The following is a 21,708-nucleotide window of genomic DNA, read 5'->3' as shown; positions in this document are numbered from 1 at the left end:
TGATTTGAGACCTTAGAATCCCAGGAAAATTCGAACATGCTTTTTCCAGTATTACTGAATAGGCTCAGGGGAGGCACACCATATGTTTCTGCTTGTGCAGCATGTTAATGGACCCTCACTACAGCATTAACACCATGCACAAATAAATACTTGTTTATTACGCTAATTCCGGAAAGGCAAAGTTTACGTTAAGTGCTGTGTCTTAATTAACCCCTCTCCTGTCAGGTAAGTCAAAGACTCAATTTTCACTGTGCAAAATTCATTTTCTAAGCTCCAAATGGAACATGTTAAAATTGCATTGCCCCCCGGTATTACATAGTAAAATGTGGTTAAATTGAAATAAAATATAATTATATAGTTATTCACCTCTTCTGAGGAGCTTAACTTCTGAAACTATGTAAATGGGTTTTAAAGGCTTTTGCCTGCAGTACACCATTGTTGTAATGATTACATTATTAATTTACTTCTGTTCATGAGTTTTTGTTATATTATACAAACATGTTATATTATACATGTATAAACATTGCTTTTTACTACTCGGTGTAATAATTTATTCCATTCTGTGCAACTATAACACTAAACATGAACAACACGCGGCAACATTTTTCTTAATTAGCGGTTTCTACAATAAATTATCCCAACAACACCAGGACAAAAGACTGAATTGTTTTTGTCTTTGACTTTGGTAGTGGAGAATTGTTATATATTCATGTCAACAAATGGACACCATCCAAAATGCTGCTGGATAATGGCATATACTCTGTGACAACTTGGCTTGAGTTGTAAAATATAGAAACGAGTATGCAAAATAAAGGAAAGTAAAATACATGTATCAAACTAGCAAAACTGTGTGACATGGCCAGTGTTCAAATAGGCTTGTAATTTAAGTGTGATGAGCTTTGAATGTTAGGAATGAATTGTAGATTCAAGGTTAAGTTAAATGGGGCTGCCCACTTTCAGGAAATTCAGCCCATAACTTTGTAAAATGCTTAAATTAACAAACTCAACAGGTACTTACCCTCCCTGAGTCCAGAGCTAGCTCACCGCCCTGTTCCAGTCCAAGTGTTTTGGCTATTTGTTTGTGCATAACTGCTCCAGCCAATTGTCAATCTACCACTCGCGAGTGCAGGGACTCAGGTAGGACAAGAACTTCTGATTGTGGTTAGAAAGAAGCCTACTAGAGGTCGCTAACAAAAGAGGAAGGATAATTGATCAGTCAGAGTCTACGCCAATATGTCAGGTCTGTACTGGGGAGAAAACTATACAAAGTCAAAGAACACAGCCGAGGTCAGATACCGGGAGAGAAAGTAAGCACAGGAGAGGATGTGGGGAACAAGGGACAGGACAGGAGACCGGAGGACAGGGAGGTATGGATCAAAGGTCGGGTAGGAGGGATGGAGGTACGGACGGGCAGGAGGAACGGAGATCAGGACAGGTTGGAGAAACTGAGGTCAGATCAGGTTTGAGGACGGAGGTCAGGTCAGATCGGGAAGGAGTGGCGGAGTTCAGAACGGGCAAGGGGAACGAAGGTCAGGTCAAACAGTATCAGGTAGCAGGACAAGAAACAGAGAACTTCTCACAGGAATGAAGCACACAGCAGAGCCGGAAATATCACTGACGGCGTCCCAGAGGCAGCAGCACCAATATATGGTGGCGTGACCCCGGGAACGAGGCCAGAAAGAACAGGCCCCTCCCAAGAGACCTAAACCCCGGAGGCAAGATACATGCACCGGCTCAGGAACGGCAGAGCCTTGCATGAATCATGGCACCAATCACTGAGATCAGCGGCTCATGTTTTGTGCTTAGCAGCACAAGTAGTCAACCACAACACATCTGTTAAGATCAGTGATTGGCTTGAGCGATGATGTGTGATGTTGATGTCTCATCACTGCTATAGACAAAACATTGAGACCAGAGCATGTCAGTAAGCTGGTACTGGAGCATGGGAGGGGAAGTACCTGCTGAATTTGTTATTTTGGGTATTGTACAGAATTTGGTGGTCCACTTTCCTGAAAGTTGACAGCCCCATTAATAGAGACAATAGAGAGAGAAAATTGGCATGAAAGTGAAAAGGAGAGGAAAATGTTCAGCACCACCTAAAGAGATATATTATGCACAATGGTTTATTTGTTATGTTGCTGCTTGCTATCCTGTTATAACATGACACTTATGCAATACATTATGATTGTATGGTTAATGTTTAATTATTTTTTAATTCTTTTATGTGAAATTATAAGAAATTAGGCAACTTTGCAGGGAACAGGTCAAGCTGGAAAGTCATGTATTTTGGAGTAATTGGATGCTTCCTAGTTAGTGAGTTCATTACTACAGCATAACTTATACTATATAATAGACTGTAATTGCATTGTATGTTTCTTATGGTGTGCAGAATGAGGTTTTGACACCATATACTGCTCATTGTTGGTATTTGAGGCATGACTATGTATTGTTTATGTCGCGGGCGGGGAGGAGGCCGTCGCTGCTGCGCTCTCGCTAACGCTCGGGTCCGGCGCTGCTGCGGCTGCTGTTGCTGCTCGGTGGCTCGAGCGGTGGGCCGGATCCGGGGACTCGAGCGGCGCTCCTCACCCGTGAGTGAAAGGGGTGGTTGGTTTGGGGGATTTAGTCTGAGACGCCACCCACGGGTCATGGTGAAGATAGGCACCACCGCTGCTGGTGACGGGGATCCTGGGAGCGATGGTAGGGAACAGCTGGGATGTTGTTTTCCCTGGGGGGTCGGTGGTCCCGGGGCCCGGTGATGTTGTTGTGATGGGGAGGCAGAGTGGGTGAGGTGCAGGGTTGCAGGGACAGCGCGGCGCGGTGCCGGATGGCACAGGTGTACTCACTCAGCAAGAAAGGTACAAAGTCCTCGGTAAACCAAACGGCTGGATGGATGGGTCCCGCAGCCGGCTGCAGTGCTTCTCCCCGGACAGGTGATGGCGGCTGTCTTTCCCTGCACCTTGATGTTCTCTTTCTGACTACTATGGATTCCTAGCGGTAGTCCGCTCCCCGGTGTATGGGTACCGGAGGAGCCCGTTTGCCCGCAGACGCTGGCCCTTGGGTCTCTAGCCTTAGGCAGTAGCTGTATACCCTCACGGTGTGGGCTGTTGACTTCAATCGGGACTTTTGCTGTTGTGAAACCCCTGGGGTTCCAGTCACATTCGGATCTGACTATTGTCGGCGGCTCCAAGCCTGGTCGGGGTCTGATGGCCCTGCCTGTGTGTGCTGGCTTCACTTCGCTCGCCGGTCGGTACCGGCGGGCCGTCGCCCGTCCCCGGTCCTACGGTTCCGCATTGCTCCACCACGCCTGCAGACGGCCACCACCATCTGCCAACCTTGATGTTAGTGCCTGGACCACAAACCCAAACACCCAAGTGTTTACTCCTCACTCCTCAAACTCCAACACTGAACTGTCACTTTTCCCGCCTCCAGGCCTGTGAACTCCTTGGTGGGTGTAGCCAACCGCTTGGCTCCGCCCCACCTGGTGTGGACATCAGACACTGGAGGGAGGCAACAAGGATTTTTGTTTGGCTGGTGTCCCTGTCTAATGGGGGTGGGGGGTGTTTGGATGTTATTTGTGATGACCTGGCTAGGCCACGGTGCCACATTTAAGTATGCAGAAAAATATGGAAGGAGAAAGTGGTTAAATGTATAATTAGAGTGTTGTGAAAATGATTTTAGGAATTGAGTGTTCAAGAGAGAAGTGAGGAGCTGAGAGACCAGGCCACACGAGATTGTGTGATAAGGAAGGATGAGAATAGCATGCTTCTAAATTGACACCAATAGGAAACGTGGCTGAGAAACTGGAGGACGATTTGTGAGACTTGGGATATGGGCAGAGATTTGGGAAAGAGCCGCAAACAGCGGTGACATCACTCAGGTAAGTTGTAGTCACAGCTGGGAGGTTCCCACGGTCCTCTAACTGTGACCACAGGTAGATGACCTTGGGAATCACCAACTCTGACCACAACTTACCTGAGTGATGTCACCGCTGATCGCAGTTCAGTCTCTGCCTGCTGTTACAGCGTGCGGACATATTCTATGATCGTGCACTGTAATTTCAGATATAGCAGACCTGAATCGTCGTGGGACCTCGTGTGGATTTTGTCTGACCTACAGGGGTGTTTTGGGGGCTAAGTGCTTAAAGAGGGTTTTTTCGTCTTTTATTCCAAATAAAGGATTTTTTTCAGTGTTTGTCTTTATTTCTTTTCATTTACAAATTAGTAATAGGGGGGGCTCTTATAGACGCATTAACCCCTTATTACCCCATTTGCCTCCGTACCAGGGCAATGGAAAAGAGCCAGGTAAAGTGCTGGGATTGTCACATCTAATGGATACGACAATACTGGGCGGCTACAGATTGCTATTTTTAGGCTGGGTAGCTCCCAATAACCATGGGTCTCCAAAGCCTGAAAATACCAGCCCCCAGCTGTCAGACTTTATCATAGCTTGGTATGAAAATTGGGTGGGGGGGACCACATGCTATTTTTTCTTTAATTATTTCATTAAATATTTTTTTTTTAAAAAGCCACATGCGGATCCTCTTAGTTTGATACACAGCCAAGTTAAGCGCATGGCTGGGAACTGCAGCCTGTAGTCATATGCTTTATCTGTGCTGGGTATCATAATTTAGGGGGAGACTACACCAATTTTTGTATTTATTTATTTTTATACCATGATAGCTGCACATAGCATCTGTAATTGGAGGCATATATAGTTACACTGCGCACTCAAATGTCAATAAATGATAATTTTATTCAGAATCAAAAAAGCCAAGCAAAGGAATAGAACTTCTTTGGGGTAAACAAGTAATCTCTGACGTTTCGGCCTATGACCTTATTCACAGAGTTATCTGTCCCCGATGGTTTATAGTTCCAAAGAAAATAGCTGTGGCTATAGGTTTGGGTGGAACAATTAGACAATAGGGTCCTGTATGCCAATGGCATGTAGTCAGAGCCTTTGTGGATGCTGGAACTCCTGTGCCTTAGCTGTGTGTGAAGACCTGTGTGTGATTTCCTAGGTTAATCACTAAGTCCTACGTTAATCATGGCAGTTGTCTATGAGACACCCCCAATGATTAACCTGTAAGTGAAAGTAAATAAACACATACACCCGAAAAAATCCTTTATTTGGAATAAAAGACAAAAAAAAAAACACCCTCTTTCACCACTTTATTAAAATCCCCAAATACCCCTCCAGGATCGGCGTAATTCTCATGAGATCCCACGATGCATCCACCTCTGCTACATGAAGCTGACAGGAGCGGCCATGGAACACCACCTCTCTCTGTCAGCTCCATGCAGCAACTGAAGTGAGCCGCGCAATCAGCGGTGACGTCACTCAGGTTACCCTCGGCCACAGCTCTCTGGTGGAGGATTGCAGCTGGCCATGGGTCACCTGAGTGACGGCACCGCTGATTGCGCAGCTCATTTCAGTCCCTCAGGGGATTTGTGGTCACCGGTGAGCCCTTTACCTGTGATCTGATTTGCAATGAGGTCGCGGCACACAGACAGAGCCGCGCAATGACAATGAAGTCGGGTGAAGTTCATCTGAGTTCATTCTGATCGTGTGGCTCTGTTTCGCAGCCAGCCATGTTGAATGGGGATGTACCAGGTCGAGTGGGACCGCATTGTCAAAGATGCATCCAAAACACTGGTCGGGAATGTTTCCACTCACTGACAGCAAGCAGAGATGGTGGGGAATGTTTCCATTCACTGACAACAAGCAAAATTGTTGGGGAATGTTTCCATTCAATGACAGCAAGCAGAGATGATGAGGAATGTTTCCACTCACTAACAGCAAGCAGAGATGGTGGGAAATGTTTCCATTCACTGACAGCAAGTAAAGATGGTGGGGAAAGTTTCCAGTCACTGACAGCAAGCAGACGTGTTGGGGAATGTTTCCATTCAAAGACAGCATGCTGACGTGTTGGGGAATGTTTCCATTCAATGACAGCAAGCTGACGTGTTGGGGAATGTTTCCATTCAATGACAGCAAGCAGAGATGGTGGGCAATGTTTCATTCACTGACAGCAAACAGACGTTTTGGGGAATATTTCTATTTATTGACAGCAAGCAGAGCATAGAGCATGGCTGTCTGTAAGATGGAGCCGCGTGATCAGAATGAACTCGGATGAACTTCACCTGACTTCATTGTCAACACGCTGTTCTGTCTGTGTGCCGTGGCCTGATTTGCGATCACAGGTGAAGGACTCACCGCAAATCCCTCACCGCAAATCCCCTGAGTGACTGAAGTGAACCACGCAATCAGCGGTGCCGTCACTCAGGTGACCCTGCGGCCAGCTGCAGTCCTCCACCTGAGAGCGGTGTCCTCGGGTCACCTGAGTGACATCACCGCTGATTGCACGGCTCACTTCAGTTGCTGCATGGAGCTGACAGAGTGCGGCAGTGTTCCACGGCCGCTCCTGTCAGCTTTATGTAGCAGAGCTGGATGCATTGCGGGACCTCGTGAGCATTACGCCGGACCTGGAGGGGTATTTGGGGATTTAATAAAGTGGTGAAAGAGGGTGGGGGTTTTTTTGTCTTTTCTTCCAAATAAAGGATTTTTTCGGGTGTAAGTGTTTATTTGTTTTCACTTACAGGTTAATCATTGGGGGTGTCTCATAGACGACTGCCATGATTAACCTAGGACTTAGTGGCAGCTATGGGCTGCAATTAACTCCTTATTACCCCGATTGCCACCGTACCAGGGCAATTCGGGATGAGCTGGCTAGAGTCCCAGGACTGTTGCATCTAACAGATGCTGCAATTCCGGGTGGCTGCTGACTGATATTTTTAGGCTGGGGGGCTCCCCATAATATGGGGCTCCCCATCCTGAGAATACTAGCCTTCAGCCATGTGGCTTTATCTTGGTTGGTATCAAAATTTGCCATTTTTTTAATTATTTATTAATTTATTTTACTGCACTACATAGACCCGCCCACCGGCGGCTGTGATTGGTTGCAGTGAGTCAGCTGTCACTCAACGTGGGGGCGCGTCTGAATGCAAGCAATCATAGGCGCCAGTAGGCGTGGGAAGCAGGGAATATGAGATTGAATAATGAGCAGTCGGCATTTTCAAAAGCAGGAGAAGCTGCCGGAGCAGTGTGACAGCCGTGCAGCGTTGCGTCGGTGATCAGTCAGTGATCGATGAGTATGAGGGGGGAGAAGAAGAGACCGACAGACACAGCGAGTGACCGAAAGACCTGCCTTCTGATTGTCAAAAAGCTATTTATGGAGCTGCTAGCAGCTACTGGACACTGTGTTCAGCCCTTAGAACGACTATTTATTAGTTGGATCTAAGAACGCTCTCCCGCACACAATACCTACACTGCCGGCTCACTATCACTGCGTATTCACAAAATGGCCGCTTGCTTATATAGCCTCTATGACACTGTGCTGCCAAGCCAATCACAGTAACACCACAACAAAGATGGCTGCGGCGTTACTGTGAGGGCAAGCAACATCAGATGTGTTCATTGGCTGGAAAACAGGCGCCAGGAAGTCAAAAATAAAAATGAAAGTATCGAAGCGAATACCTCGAATACCCCATTATCCGTCAGATACCGAATAGTGGCGAATACATTCGCTCATCCCTAATAAGGAGCAGTATATAGAAGTGGAATACTAAATACAACAAAAAGTGAATGTGCAAAAATGGTGGAAAAAAGCCTTCACTGGATTCTCAGCAATGTCCTTTTGATAAAGATCATCAGTGGGAACACAATGGAACATAAACACATTTGAGCGAAAAAACACAAAACAATATTCAGACATAGAGAAAAAACTCTACTATGCATTTTTTCACTGAGAATGAACAGTTTCCATAGCATTTCAAAAGGACTTTAAACAGAATCAAAAAAACATTGCACACAAGAGAAAATGCATGAAAACCATTCAGTCGTAGGAAAGAAGACAAAGTACTAATCCCAGGCTCCAAAAAGTGAGATCAAGAGGACTAGGAAAAAAGGCAAAAATTGCATCCAAACAGCAGACACATTGCAGCAGACAGCACTGGAGATTTCCAAGGGAAAAAAAACAAGCTGGAGCACACTGGAGAAATATCTGGTGGGTCACAGGCAAACAGCCGACATGACAAGAGGACCAGGTGTTCAAGACATGTTTACTGGAGCTAGATTGACACAGGAAAACGATATCACTGGCATCAGTCTGAGGCAGAATCCATTCCTTTATACAAAAGGACTGGACATGATTTGCCCACTGGGATTAAAGCCAGGCCCTGCTCCTGTCTTAGTGACAAGCAAAGAACCTGACACACTTCCAGCATTGGCCACTGGAGGGAGACCAGAAACATCCTCAGGAAGAATCTTAACCTCTTCACAACCAGCAAAAGCCAAGCTGACATAAATATCATTCATAACAGGTTTTCTGCCAGGGGATGCAGGTCTGTTAGTTTAATTAGGTCACCTGAGGTCAGGTTACCTGCGATCACTGGTGAAGTACCGTGGGAACCTCGAGCTGTGACCACAACTAACCTGAGTGACATCACCGCTCAACACACGACTCAGTCTCTGCCTGAAGCTCACGGGGGCAGTCACGTTCTATGGCCGCACGCTGTGGCTTCAGATGTAGCAGAGCTGGAATCATTGTGGGACCTCATGTAGAATACATTGGACCTGGTTGCTTTTGGGGTTAATAAATTGCTGAAAGAGGGTGTTTTTTTATTTTGTTTCAAATAAGGGATTTTTTGGGTGTTTGTGTTTATTTCTTTTCACTGACAGATTTGTAATGGGGTAACGCCTCCTATTACTAATCTAGGGCTTAGACGTAGTTGTGGGCTATTATTAATTCCTTATTACCTCAATTGCTACCACACCAGAGCAATCAGGCTGAGCTGGGTAAAGTTCTGGGTTTGTCACATCAAATGGATGCTACAATTCTGAGCAGCTGCAGACTGCTATTTTTAGGCAGGAGGGGCCCAATAGGCAGGTGTCTCACCAGCTTGAGAATACCAAACCCCAGCTGTTCGGCTTTATCATGACTGAGCATAAAAATTGGGGGGACTGCATGCCATTTTTTAAAATTATTTAATTAAATAATAACAATAGAAATTCCACATGCGGTGTCTCTTATATTGAAACACAGCTAAGATAAGGGCATGGCTGGGGGCTGCATCCTGTAGCCATATACTTTATCTGTGCTGAGTATCACAGTACATGGGGGACCATATAGGCCCTGTCACACACAGAAATAAATCTTTGTCAGGTCTGTGGTTGCAGTAAAATCATGGACATATTGTTCCATTTGTACACGGCCACAAACCTGGCACTGATTGTCCACAATTTCACTGCAACCACAGATCTGCCGCAGATTTATCTCTGTGTGTGACAGGGCCTTATATCAATTTATTTATTTTTATACCATGATATAGACCCTCACACAGGCTCTGTGATCGCAGGCAGTCAGGCACTGTCATGCAGGCTGGGAACGCGTCTGACTGCAACAAATTACAGGAGCCTAGACCGTTGGTGGGAATGGTAAACAGTGAATATATATGAAGGTAAATGAGTGGCCCCAGAATTAGAGTGAGCAGCCTGGAAGCAATTACAGCCCAGCCGGAGACTCGGTAAGTATAGCGAGCTTGCGCTAATCCTCCTAATCCTTCTACCACCATTTTAATGCACTAGTTTCTGGTCACCATAGACTTATATGGAGACTGGCGTCTGGCCAGATATCCGAGATCAATTCTGGACTGGAATTTATTTTTATTTTAAATCCGATTAGTCCCACCAATCCCGAATATCTGCTAGTTCACTCATCACTAGTCACAAGCTGTTTGTACATGCACTTGTCAATGTAGGGTAAAAACCTGGCTTCACACACAGCATTTAAGTCTGTTTTGTCTAAATAACTCCAAACTATAGGTACAAACCTAGTACAATATGGAGGGAAATGTTGCAGTCACTTCTAAGTTGTAAATAAATTAAACTATAAAAGGATGATTGACATCCCAAAAATCTCTTAAGTATTGCAATAAGACATTCATAAGTGACATTTTGCTACAGATTTTTTTATTGAGATTTTGAAGAAAAAACTAGATGTTGTTTGAAAAAAACATATATAAGATTAATCTTTCCTATACATCTCTACCTAATTTATAATCTGCTTTTCAACAAAGCTGCATCAAGATGACGCATGCAAAAGCACCATGAAAGCTTGGAAGAGATAGTACGAATCATTCATGTTACAAAGTATAATACATAATACACTACCCTGCCCCTTATTCCCATTTCATTTAGGATAAAGACAAGCAAAGTGAGTAATAAGCCATTTTTGGCATCATTGGCCCATTACTTGCTTTGCTCCTTTTGCTACATTTAAATTCAGAATACTAATGTGAACAAGGTCCTAGAGGACAGAAACAAAATTTTGAGTATTTTGATATGTTTTGCACTTTTCTATTGTAGATTAGTAAGTTCTAAATGCAATTATAATGCTGTGATTAATTCCCTATGTACCCCTAAGAAAGTTAGAAAGCCTGACTGATGACTGTTCAGTTACAGCGAATGTAAATCATCAAGGTCCTCAGCTGGCAGCTTCCGTTGCAGTTATCGACAAGTGACATCTCAGATGTGCTTAATGGAAGACAAGTTCAGAGATGCTGAAGGCCATGGTAGCATGTTTAGGCCATGCAGGTTGCTCACAATAGCACAAGCAAAATGACTCTTGTGAGACTTTCACATTCCCCTATAAAGGTTTCTTCATAATATTGCACATGATGAACACAGGGAATTGTCACTGAAAAGGATAGACTTGAATTGCAGCATCCATTGCCATCTTTGTCTGAACCATGATAGCTTTTGAGCGTGGTGGCATTAGGTCAATGGAACACACATTGCTGCAAGTCTGGCTCACAGCCCAGTATTGTGCAAATGGTTTCAGTAAAAATTGTTTGGCACTTTAGACTTTGTGACATCTAATTTAATTTGCAGAATGACTCATTACAAAACAACTTTTTAACCTGACTGGGACAATGAATTGACCTGCATTAGGTAACATAGAAGGCGGGAACGAAATAAGTTAGTGCCTGACGATAAGGATTCCCTTCTTTATCGTCAGGCAGCGTAGCATTGACCAATTTTGTTCCAGTGTTCTAAGTCTTCTCTGTGGGTCTGCAGCAGTTTAATCAAAGTCTTTAATGTGGCTGTGGTCACACAAACTTACCAGATGAGCACATCTGATTGATTTTTTTTTCACTGTTTACTCGGGTAAGATACTTTTGCACTTTTTGTCTTTCCAGTTTATTCCCTACTTCAATAGTTAAGGTCACACCATTCTTACTCCTGGAATAATAGTGTGGGTGGCATAATGCATAGTAGCAAACCCTCTCTAGTCTTCATTCTAGGTACTCTAACAGCTTGGCAATTAATTGGTCAGGGATCTTGTGGTATGACCATTTCTCCATAGTGTATTAGAAGCTGCTTTTCATCACAACAATGCCAGGATGTATGTTACTCAAGCAACTGTATGAGCAGACCGTATGGCCTAAATGTGCTACCATGGCCTACAGTTTCTCCAGACTTGTGCCCCGTCAGCACATCTGAAACATCATTGGTCAGCAATTGCAGAGGGTGCTGCCAGCAGTGGATTTTACTGATTTGAATGCCCAAGTGCATTTAATTTGGCAGTACACTCCTCAGATATCCATTAGTAATCTCATTGATGGCATGCCAAGGTGTGAAAGTGCATGTATTTCTGGTGTAGAACTCTTATTCGATATTGAATAAATCGAAAATTCTATTTCAATATTTTCCATCATTAACATATCTATTATACTTGTGATTTGCCTATTTCCATGACTTTACTTCTTGTTTTTGCAATTTCAATGTTAAGGAGTGTATATTGGGAAAAGAATGACTGTTACCTTCACCATGTTCAGACCTTTGTGAGCAGTTTTCCATTGTGAGGACCAGATTACCATGCCATCGACTATTCCATTGTCTGCAAGATTAGGAACTGTCCACTTCTACTGAACACATATGAACATTCAGAAAATGTTTTTCCTGATCACTCCAACCATGTTTCTATGATCTTTACACATTTTCTCTGTTTTGTACATACAGTTAGGTCCAGAAATATTTGGACAGTGACACAATTTTCGCGAGTTGGGCTCTGCATGCCACCACATTGGATTTGAAATGAAACCTCTACAACAGAATTCAAGTGCAGATTGTAACGTTTAATTTGAAGGTTTGAACAAAAATATCTGATAGAAATTGTAGGAATTGTACACATTTCTTTACAAACACTCCACATTTTGGAGGTCAAAAGTAATTGGACAAATAAACCAAACCCAAACAAAATATTTTTATTTTCAATATTTTGTTGCGAATCCTTTGGAGGCAATCACTGCCTTAAGTCTGGAACCCATGGACATCACCAAACGCTGGGTTTCCTCCTTCTTAATGTTTTGCCAGGCCTTTACAGCCGCAGCCTTCAGGTCTTGCTTGTTTGTGGGTCTTTCCGTCTTAAGTCTGGATTTGAGCAAGTGAAATGCATGCTCAATTGGGTTAAGATCTGGTGATTGACTTGGCCATTGCAGAATGTTCCACTTTTTTGCACTCATGAACTCCTGGGTAGCTTTGGCTGTATGCTTGGGGTCATTGTCCATCTGTACTATGAAGCGCCGTCCGATCAACTTTGCGGCATTTGGCTGAATCTGGGCTGAAAGTATATCCCGGTACACTTCAGAATTCATCCGGCTACTCTTGTCTGCTGTTATGTCATCAATAAACACAAGTGACCCAGTGCCATTGAAAGCCATGCATGCCCATGCCATCACGTTGCCTCCACCATGTTTTACAGAGGATGTGGTGTGCCTTGGATCATGTGCCGTTCCCTTTCTTCTCCAAACTTTTTTCTTCCCATCATTCTGGTACAGGTTGATCTTTGTCTCATCTGTCCATAGAATACTTTTCCAGAACTGAGCTGGCTTCATGAGGTGTTTTTCAGCAAATTTAACTCTGGCCTGTCTATTTTTGGAATTGATGAATGGTTTGCATCTAGATGTGAACCCTTTGTATTTACTTTCATGGAGTCTTCTCTTTACTGTTGACTTAGGGACAGATACACCTACTTCACTGAGAGTGTTCTGGACTTCAGTTGATGTTGTGAACGGGTTCTTCTTCACCAAAGAAAGTATGCGGCGATCATCCACCACTGTTGTCATCCGTGGACGCCCAGGCCTTTTTGAGTTCCCAAGCTCACCAGTCAATTCCTTTTTTCTCAGAATGTACCCGACTGTTGATTTTGCTACTCCAAGCATGTCTGCTATCTCTCTGATGGATTTTTTCTTTTTTTTCAGCCTCAGGATGTTCTGCTTCACCTCAATTGAGAGTTCCTTAGACCGCATGTTGTCTGGTCACAGCAACAGCTTCCAAATGCAAAACCAACACCTGTAATCAACCCCAGACCTTTTAACTACTTCATTGATTACAGGTTAATGAGGGAGACGCCTTCAGAGTTAATTGCAGCCCTTAGAGTCCATTGTCCAATTACTTTTGGTCCCTTTAAAAAGAGGAGGCTATGCATTACAGAGCTATGATTCCTAAACCCTTTCTCCGATTTGGATGTAAAAACTCTCATATTGCAGCTGGGAGTGTGCACTTTCAGCCCATATTATATATATAATTGTATTTCTGAACATGTTTTTGTAAACAGCTAAAATAACAAAACTTGTGTCACTGTTCAAATATTTCTGGACCTAACTGTATATGTTTTCTGTGATTTTGTATATTACCGAGAGATTTAAAGAAAAATCCATGGTTGTATTACTTATAATATAACATAGTTTGAATGTTGGAATTTACATTACACACATCTTATTTATACCTCCATGTATATCACACTTATTTGTGCTTATGTATATTTCAGGGTGAGAGGGGACCAGTAGGAGATATTGGTTTTCCAGGACCTGAAGGACCACCAGGACCAACAGTAAGTGCCAATTAATGTATGTTCTTTCTTTATGTCATAAATTATTTTTAATTCACCTTCCATGAAGGAATACTATTATAGGTGATAGCAAACTAGATGTAGGCAACGAAATGTGTTCCTTAACTTAAGCACTTATTTTTCATTATTTTGTACCACTTACTGGTAGTTTTTTGCCCGTAATCCTTGTAAAAGTTTTGTTATTTTATTTGAGGAAAAAAATATGTAATGTTAATTATAGCAAGTGCAAAGAGTCATTCACATAGATTGTAAGCTCATAAGAATATCATTATTTTGTAATCGATTTCTTAAACACTGAAAATCAAAATTAAACTGCAAGAAATACTTCTGTTATATAATCACAACTACTACAAAATCCACCTTCACGAAGGCCATCAATTGTAGACTCAGCGTTGTTGTAGCTGTTCTGTTTTGTCACAAGTCAGCTTATGGGATCACCAGTGAGGTCTTCTCAATTAGGCCTCTTCAGACCTAATCAAGATCGAGCGCTCGGAGAGAAAAGACCAGCATCCATGTGGGCATGATCAATTTCTTCTGTTTATTTAATGAAAGTACAGTTTATTTATACCATTTACAGATCAATGTGATATTGCAAAAGAAAAAGAAAAAAACTTCTAGCTGAACTTTACTAGTTGCTCATATGACCTTTAAGTTTTAGCAAAACAAAAATGTAGAGTCATGCATATGAGATAAGAAGAAGATAAGAAGAACATTTAGAGACCATAATAATCCTTGAGCCTGTCTCTTATTCCGTAGGCTCCATAATGACTATGAACTACCATCAGATATACTTACTAATAACAATAAATCTTTAATGAAGAAATAGAGAAACTATTAACCCTTCTATATCAATTTCCCCCTTTTGTAAATGGTATAACCTTCACTACACGGTCAGTAGGCGTCCAAACAGGAGCTGCTGGCTCATGGGCCTAGTACCCATGAGGGGTCTTCCTACCACTTCACCCATCCACCCTCAGTGTGGACACCTACTCCCGGTCAGCAGAGGCCATTTGGGGTCCGTAGTAAACTACAGAGGGTTCAATGCTGGGACTCTTAGAACATACATTATTCATTAGTTTAGGTAATGCATATATCAATGTTTTTACAGCTATATAAAGCAGTAGACAGAACAACAATATTTGCATACAGGTTTGTATAATGCCAGAAACCCAACCTGCTATGCCTTTAAACCAATTGGCTGGATTCATAAAAGAAAATGTATTTCCCCACCAGGAGTCCTTGTTGGCATCGTGCTCTTTTAACCATTTATCCCTAAGTTCACTTGTTTTCTGTATATCTGCTCTAACCTGGAGGTTGCCTGCAGGGTCAATGTAATGGCAACAGGCAGGACCAATTATTTGACACATTCCGCCGTCTTTTGCTGTCACAAAGTCTAGCACTATAGTATGCTGGTTAGTGACTACAATTAATTGTTTTTGTATAGCATTGGTAGCATTTAGAATCTCAAGAACCCGAAAAATTTGATCATCCAGGTAGTCAGTGGACTCTACTAGCTTGTCCCACATTTGCATTAAGAAAGGGTGTATGAAAATAGCACTAAATACCTTATTTGCTTTTCCCATTTCTACTACATGAGGCCTACCATTTGGCCGGGGTTTATTATCTGCTGCTCGTTTATACAAGGTATGAATTGGGACAGCTGCTACATCTACTTCACTATGAGGGACTATGAAAGTGACTGGTGTAAGTCTGGCAAGTGTGCAAACCCCTCTCATGTCAGGGCTCACCCACTTGTGAGCACGATTCCCACAAACCAAAAACACTCCCTCTGGGAAAATACAAAAGTGAGTTTGACTTTGTACACAATAAAGCAGATTCAGAAGCCCCTTCATGACTTTATGAGCACACCATGTATTGTTCATTTGTTTTCCGGTCATACCCGAGATACAGCTACCCCGCTCCCTCCTAAAAGTCCGTCTAATAAATGATGATGTACAGCCCTCAATACCCTTCTGATATACTGTCTCATTGTCCTTGGTTGAGTCATGTGTATGTATATAGAAACAGTTATTGTCTTTTCCACAATTTCCAACACCATTGTATTGAAGACTGAACCATAATCCATCATGGGGAATGGGGCCCGAATGAGGAATCTTAGTCTTTATTTTGGCAATTATGCCCTTGTCTGAATCGTATTCCATCCACCACGAGTATCCATCGGGTCGTGTGATATTTAGCTGGAACCAGGGTTTAGTGACCCATCCAACTATAGTCAATGTAGCAGATACATCACGAGGTACATCTTCTCCCAAAAATCTAGATTCAGTCCAGGTTTCATTGTGTATACAGTCTGGTACCAACACCTCCTGTGGTTCCAGAGGTAAGGCTAAATAAGGCATAGTCTTTGAAGAAATAGGACTGTGTGTGCAGATCCAACAGTCTTTTGGCTTTTCTCCTTCCATGTCCTCAGTAAGAGAAATATGGTGGCGAATGAGTTTATTATCCCAGTCCGTAGTTAAAAGTTCACTCAGTGTCTTTGTTGGGTGCAGCATCCCTGCTACACCTAGCAGGATAATTAGCAAAACTGTCATTCTGCCGGTGGAGTGACCTTTTTACAGTGACTGGCGTGGATCCAGGTGGGTTTTCCCTCAAGTTTCACTGAGGTGGATGTGGTCAGCTGGACTTGGAATGGGCCATCAAAGCGTGGATCTAGGCTCCTTCTCACGTGTCTGCGCACGACCACCCAATCACCTGGATTCAGCTGATGCACATCTGCACTTGCATTGGGATCTGGAATGGATGAAAAGACATGTTTATGCACCACATTAAGTCTTTCCTGTAAGGCCTGGACATAGGCTGTCATAGTGCCGTGCTGCATCTGTAACACTTGTGGAAAGTAGAGACCTGTTTTTGGGGCACTACCAAAAAGGACTTCAAAAGGAGACAAGCCTGTCTTTCTATTTGGAGTGTGTCTGACTGAAAAGAGTGCCAGGGATAAGCACTCTACCCAATTCTTTCCTGTCTCTGCCATGGCCTTTTGAATTTTTTAGTTTAAGTGTCCCGTTTAATCTCTCTACTTTTCCACTGCTCTGTGGATGATAAGGGGTATGGAATGCCTGCTCTATTCCCAGGGCCTGCATAATGTCCCTCATTATTTCTCCAGTGAAGTGTGTACCCCTGTCACTTTCTATGGCTTCTGGGATGCCATACCGACAGACTAGTTCCTTCATCAGTTTTTCTGCAGTTGTTTTAGCATTTGCACATTTTACTGGATAGGCCTCAACCCATCCTGAGAAGAGATCTACACATACCAGGACGTATTCATACACTCCTACCTTGGGTAGTTGTATGTAGTCTATTTGCAGTCGTTGAAACGGATAGAGCGGTCTGGGTGTTGCTTTCTTAGGGACTTTTACTGTTTTACCTGGGTTGTGTTGTGCGCAGATAATGCAGGATTGTACGTGTTTGGAGGCTACGTAACTGAAGCCAGGAGCGATCCAGAAGGCATTCACCTAGTTACACATGTGACTTTTTGAGGCGTGAGTGGGGCCATGTGTTGCTTGTGCCATCATAGGGAACAGGGACCTTGGTAAACACAACCTGTCCTTACTTTCCCATACTCCATTCGAGTTCAGCCCAGCTCCCATTTTCCCCCAGTGTTCCTTCTCTGTTTGGGCAGCCTGATGCTGGAGGGATTTCAGGACATCCAGACTCACTGTGGCTGGGACTTGCTGGCTCCCTGCCACTATCCTCTGATCCCTAGGCCTCTTTGCCGCTGCTTTCGCAGCTGCATCCGCCCTTCTATTGCCCGCTACCTCCAGTGAGTCACCTTTTGTGTGTGCTTTCACCTTAATGATGCCAACCTGGACTGGTAACATTAGTGCCTCCATTAACCGTTTTACCAATTCTGCATTTTTAATAGGCTTACCAGCTGACGTAAGAAAAGCTCTACTTCTCCAGATAGGGCCAAAATCATGACAGATCCCAAATCCATACTTTGAGTCTGAATAAACATTAATTTTCCTACCTGACCCCGCTCTACACGCCTCAATGAGCGCTGTTAGCTCCGCCTCCTGCGCGGACATGTGCGGCGGGAGTGGTTCAGCTCGGATTACCTCATGTGAGGATACTACTGCATATCCAGTGTAGAATCTCCCATCCAGGTGGTATCTGGAGCCATCTACAAAAAACTCAAAATCTGCATTAGTAATAGGTGTATCATAGACATGTGGAAAACCTGCTGTCTCCTGACTCATCAGCTCTATGCAGTCATGCTCGTGCGTCATGTCAAAGTATTCATCCTCACTTGCTACCATTGTCACCAATTCCCCCTTTTCTGAATCTACTGGCAAAAGGGTGGCTGGATTCAGAACATTACACCTCTTGAGGGTGACATACTCAGGAATCAGAAGGGCACATTCAAGTCTGAGCTGTCTGGCCATAGACAGGTGTTTTGGTTGGACTTGCACAAGTATAGCATGAATGTCATGCGGGGAGTAAATTGTTAAGGGAAATGTCAATGTGATCTCGCAAGCTTTCCCTAGCAGTACTGCAGCAGCCGCTACAGCACGGACACACGTGGGTGACCCTCTGACAACTGGGTCCAATCGCGCTGAGTAGTAAGCTATTGGTCTTTGTTTGTCACCATGTTGCTGTGTGAGGACGGCTGTCGCATGCCCTCCCTGTTCTGTGCAAAACAAGAAAAATGGTTGATCGTAATTTGGAATACCCAGGGCCGGGGCAGATACAATGAGTAGTTTAAGGGAATGAAAGGAATCAATAGCTTCCTGAGTGAGGTCAAAGGGGTCAGATGCCAGACAATCATAGAGGGGTTGCATCATTTGCGAGGCAGACCTTATCCAAGGCCTGCAGTATGACACTAAGCCCAAAAAGGTGCGCAGTTGCCGGTGGGACCTGGATAAGGAGAGATTTTGGACTGCTTGTTTTCTCTCCTCAGTCAGGTGTCTCGTACCTTCAGAGATACAGTGACCCAAAAATGTTACCTTTTGCTTACAGTACTGTAATTTTTCACGTGAAACTTTGCAACCATTCTCTGCCAGAAAACACAGCAAAGAAATTGTGGCTTCCTTGCAGGACGTCTGGTCTGGACAGCAGAGCAAAAGGTCATCCACGTACTGCAATAGCGTAACCTGTGGATGAGGCGGTTGCCACTGCTCCAGAATTTTTGCCATAGCTGTAGAATAAATGGTAGGTGAATTCATTCCTCCTTGCGGGAGGACTGTCCACATGTACTGTTTCCCCTCATGTGTGAAGGCAAAAAGATACTGACAGTCAGGGTGTAGAGGCACAGAGAAAAATGCATTTGCCAAATCGATTACTGTAAAACATTTGGAGGTCCCTGGGATTTGTGACAGTAAGGTATGTGGGTTTGGAACAATTGGTGTTACACTCTCAGTGACAGCATTGACAGCTCTCAAATCATGCACCATTCTGTACGTGTCAGGGGAACCTTTGGGCCCTTTTTTCTTGATTGGATACAAGGGAGTGTTACAGGGGGAGGACCTTTGTACTAGAGCCCCTGCTTCCACGTATTCTCTTATATCTCTGGTCAGGGCCATTGATTTGGCTGGGCTTAAGGGATACTGCTTTAAACAAGGAGGAGTGGAGCCTTCTTTTAATTTTATCATGACTGGGGGAATAGGAAGCCGACCAACATCAGTTTTTCCCTTTGCCCATACAATGTCTGGAACTTGTTGCATTGCTATGTCTTCACTAGTTCTGGTATCGGACACTCTCGCAGATTTGGACATGTACACCATTGCTGCAATCTTGCACAAGTGTTTGTCAGAGAGGGGACTTGTGACTGTAATACCTTCTGGGGTGTATTGTATGGTAGCCTGGATAGCACTTAACACATCAGCCCCCAGCAAATTCATAGGAGTATTTTCACTAACAATAAGCTTTGTGAGAATTTCCTGGCTATCTTGTAATCTCAGCTTCATCTGTTTTGTCAATGGAGTTTCAGACACCAATCCCTCCACCCCGACACACTCCACAGTCTCGTCAGTGATCATGTCTGGCATTATCAGGTCTTTATGTACCACAGTGCCGGCTGCCCCAGTGTCAATTAAAAATTCTGCCTCTTTCCCCCCTGGCATGGTTATGGTCGTAAGTAAGGTGGGACCAGGTCCTGAGGGAACGAAAACAGGGTACACATTTGTCACTGGGTTGCCAGTTTCCTAGGTCAGAGGCAAGGGAGGAGGGAAATCAGTCTGCTCACTCTCCTTTTTGGAGTTTTTGCACTGTCTGGCATAATGTCCATTCTGTCCACAATTCCAGCACTGTACGGTCGCTAGGTCACCTGGTGCCCCCCTCCTCTGTTTCCACTGTCTTCCTTGTGCTCTAGCATACATAACTGGTCGCTTGCATTTTGTCAGTTCAACCCCCTTAGCTACTTGCAGAAGGTCTGTTGGGTCCATGTTTCTCCACTCAGGTCTGGCCGTCTGTACTGCTTCTCGTAAAAACTTATTCATACCGTCAATGAATGCATTCACCAATATTTTTATATCAAGGTCATTTCTTGCACTGTACCCCATGTCTGTCCACTTCAGCTGTAACCTCCCAAAGTACGTCTCTATACTCTCCCCTTTTTGCTGTGTCACGTCTAGAGATGAGCGAACCGGTCCCGGTTCGGCTCGAGGCGGTTCGCCGAATGGGGGGTCTGGCTCGAGTTCGGCTCGTCGAACGTTCGACGAACCGAACTCGAGCCCATAGGAAACAATGGCAGGCAATCACAAACACAGTAAAACACCTAGAAAACACCCTCAAAGGTGTCCAAAAGGTGACAAACAACTCACAACACAACACAAACACATGGGAAAGTGACAAGGACATGTACTCATGCGAAAACAAAACAGCTGGACAAGGAAAAAGAGGAGGACACACAGATATAGGCATGGCACGCCCTTCTAAAGTCATGTAAAACACCGCAAGGTGACTCCAAGCGGAGTCTCCCTTTTTTCCAAAAATTGGGCCCCACACACCCACCCCTTCAGTGGCAGCAGTTGTGCCCCAGTTGTACACTTCACAGCTAGATTTGCATCAAGCACATTCAAAAATACGCCATTCTTATCCGTCCCCAGGATGACACCGGGGTAGGTAGCAAAGTCTTTCCTGATCCCAGCTCTGTTCATCTTGGCTTCTTTTAAAAACACAGCAAGCAAGGGTTACTCCAAGCGGAGTCTCCCTTTTTTCCAAAAATTGGGCCACACAGACACCCACCCCATCAGTGGCAGCACTTGGGCCCTAGTTGCAAACAGGATGTTTTGATTTGCATCAAGCACATTCAAAAATACGCTATTCTTAGCCGTCCCCAGGATGACACTGGGGTAGGTAGCAAAGTCTTTGCTGACCCATGACTTGTTCATCTTGGCTTCTTTTAAAAACAATGTAAGCAAGGGTTACTCCAAGCGGAGTCTCCCCTTTTTTCCAAAAATTGGGCCCCACACACACCCACCCATTCAGTGGCAGCAGTTGTGCCCCAGTTGTACACTTCACAGCTAGATTTGCATCAAGCACATTCAAAAATACGCCATTCTTATCCGTCCCCAGGATGACACCGGGGTAGGTAGCAAAGTCTTTCCTGATCCCAGCTCTGTTCATCTTGGCTTCTTTTAAAAACACAGCAAGCAAGGGTTACTCCAAGCGGAGTCTCCCTTTTTTCCAAAAATTGGGCCACACAGACACCCACCCCATCAGTGGCAGCACTTCGGCCCTAGTTGCAAACAGGATGTTTTGATTTGCATCAAGCACATTCA

The 21,708-nt window shown here is 44.1% G+C and overlaps 1 protein-coding gene across 2 annotated transcripts in view; it reads left to right on the top strand.

Moving 5' to 3' along the window:
• COL19A1 (collagen type XIX alpha 1 chain) overlaps positions 1 to 21,708 on the top strand; it is a 1,307,565-nt gene that overhangs the window by 1,100,156 nt on the left and 185,701 nt on the right. For both annotated transcript variants that reach the window (XM_075340245.1, XM_075340246.1), the window contains exon 45: positions 13,889 to 13,951. In XM_075340245.1, the coding sequence (XP_075196360.1) occupies positions 13,889 to 13,951 (63 nt within the window). The remainder of the gene's footprint in view (positions 1 to 13,888; positions 13,952 to 21,708) is intronic.

This window comes from Anomaloglossus baeobatrachus, chromosome 3 (genome assembly GCF_048569485.1).
Source record: "Anomaloglossus baeobatrachus isolate aAnoBae1 chromosome 3, aAnoBae1.hap1, whole genome shotgun sequence".
Classification (NCBI taxonomy): Eukaryota; Metazoa; Chordata; class Amphibia; order Anura; family Aromobatidae; genus Anomaloglossus; species Anomaloglossus baeobatrachus.
This window is presented reverse-complemented; position numbering and strand designations above follow the sequence as displayed.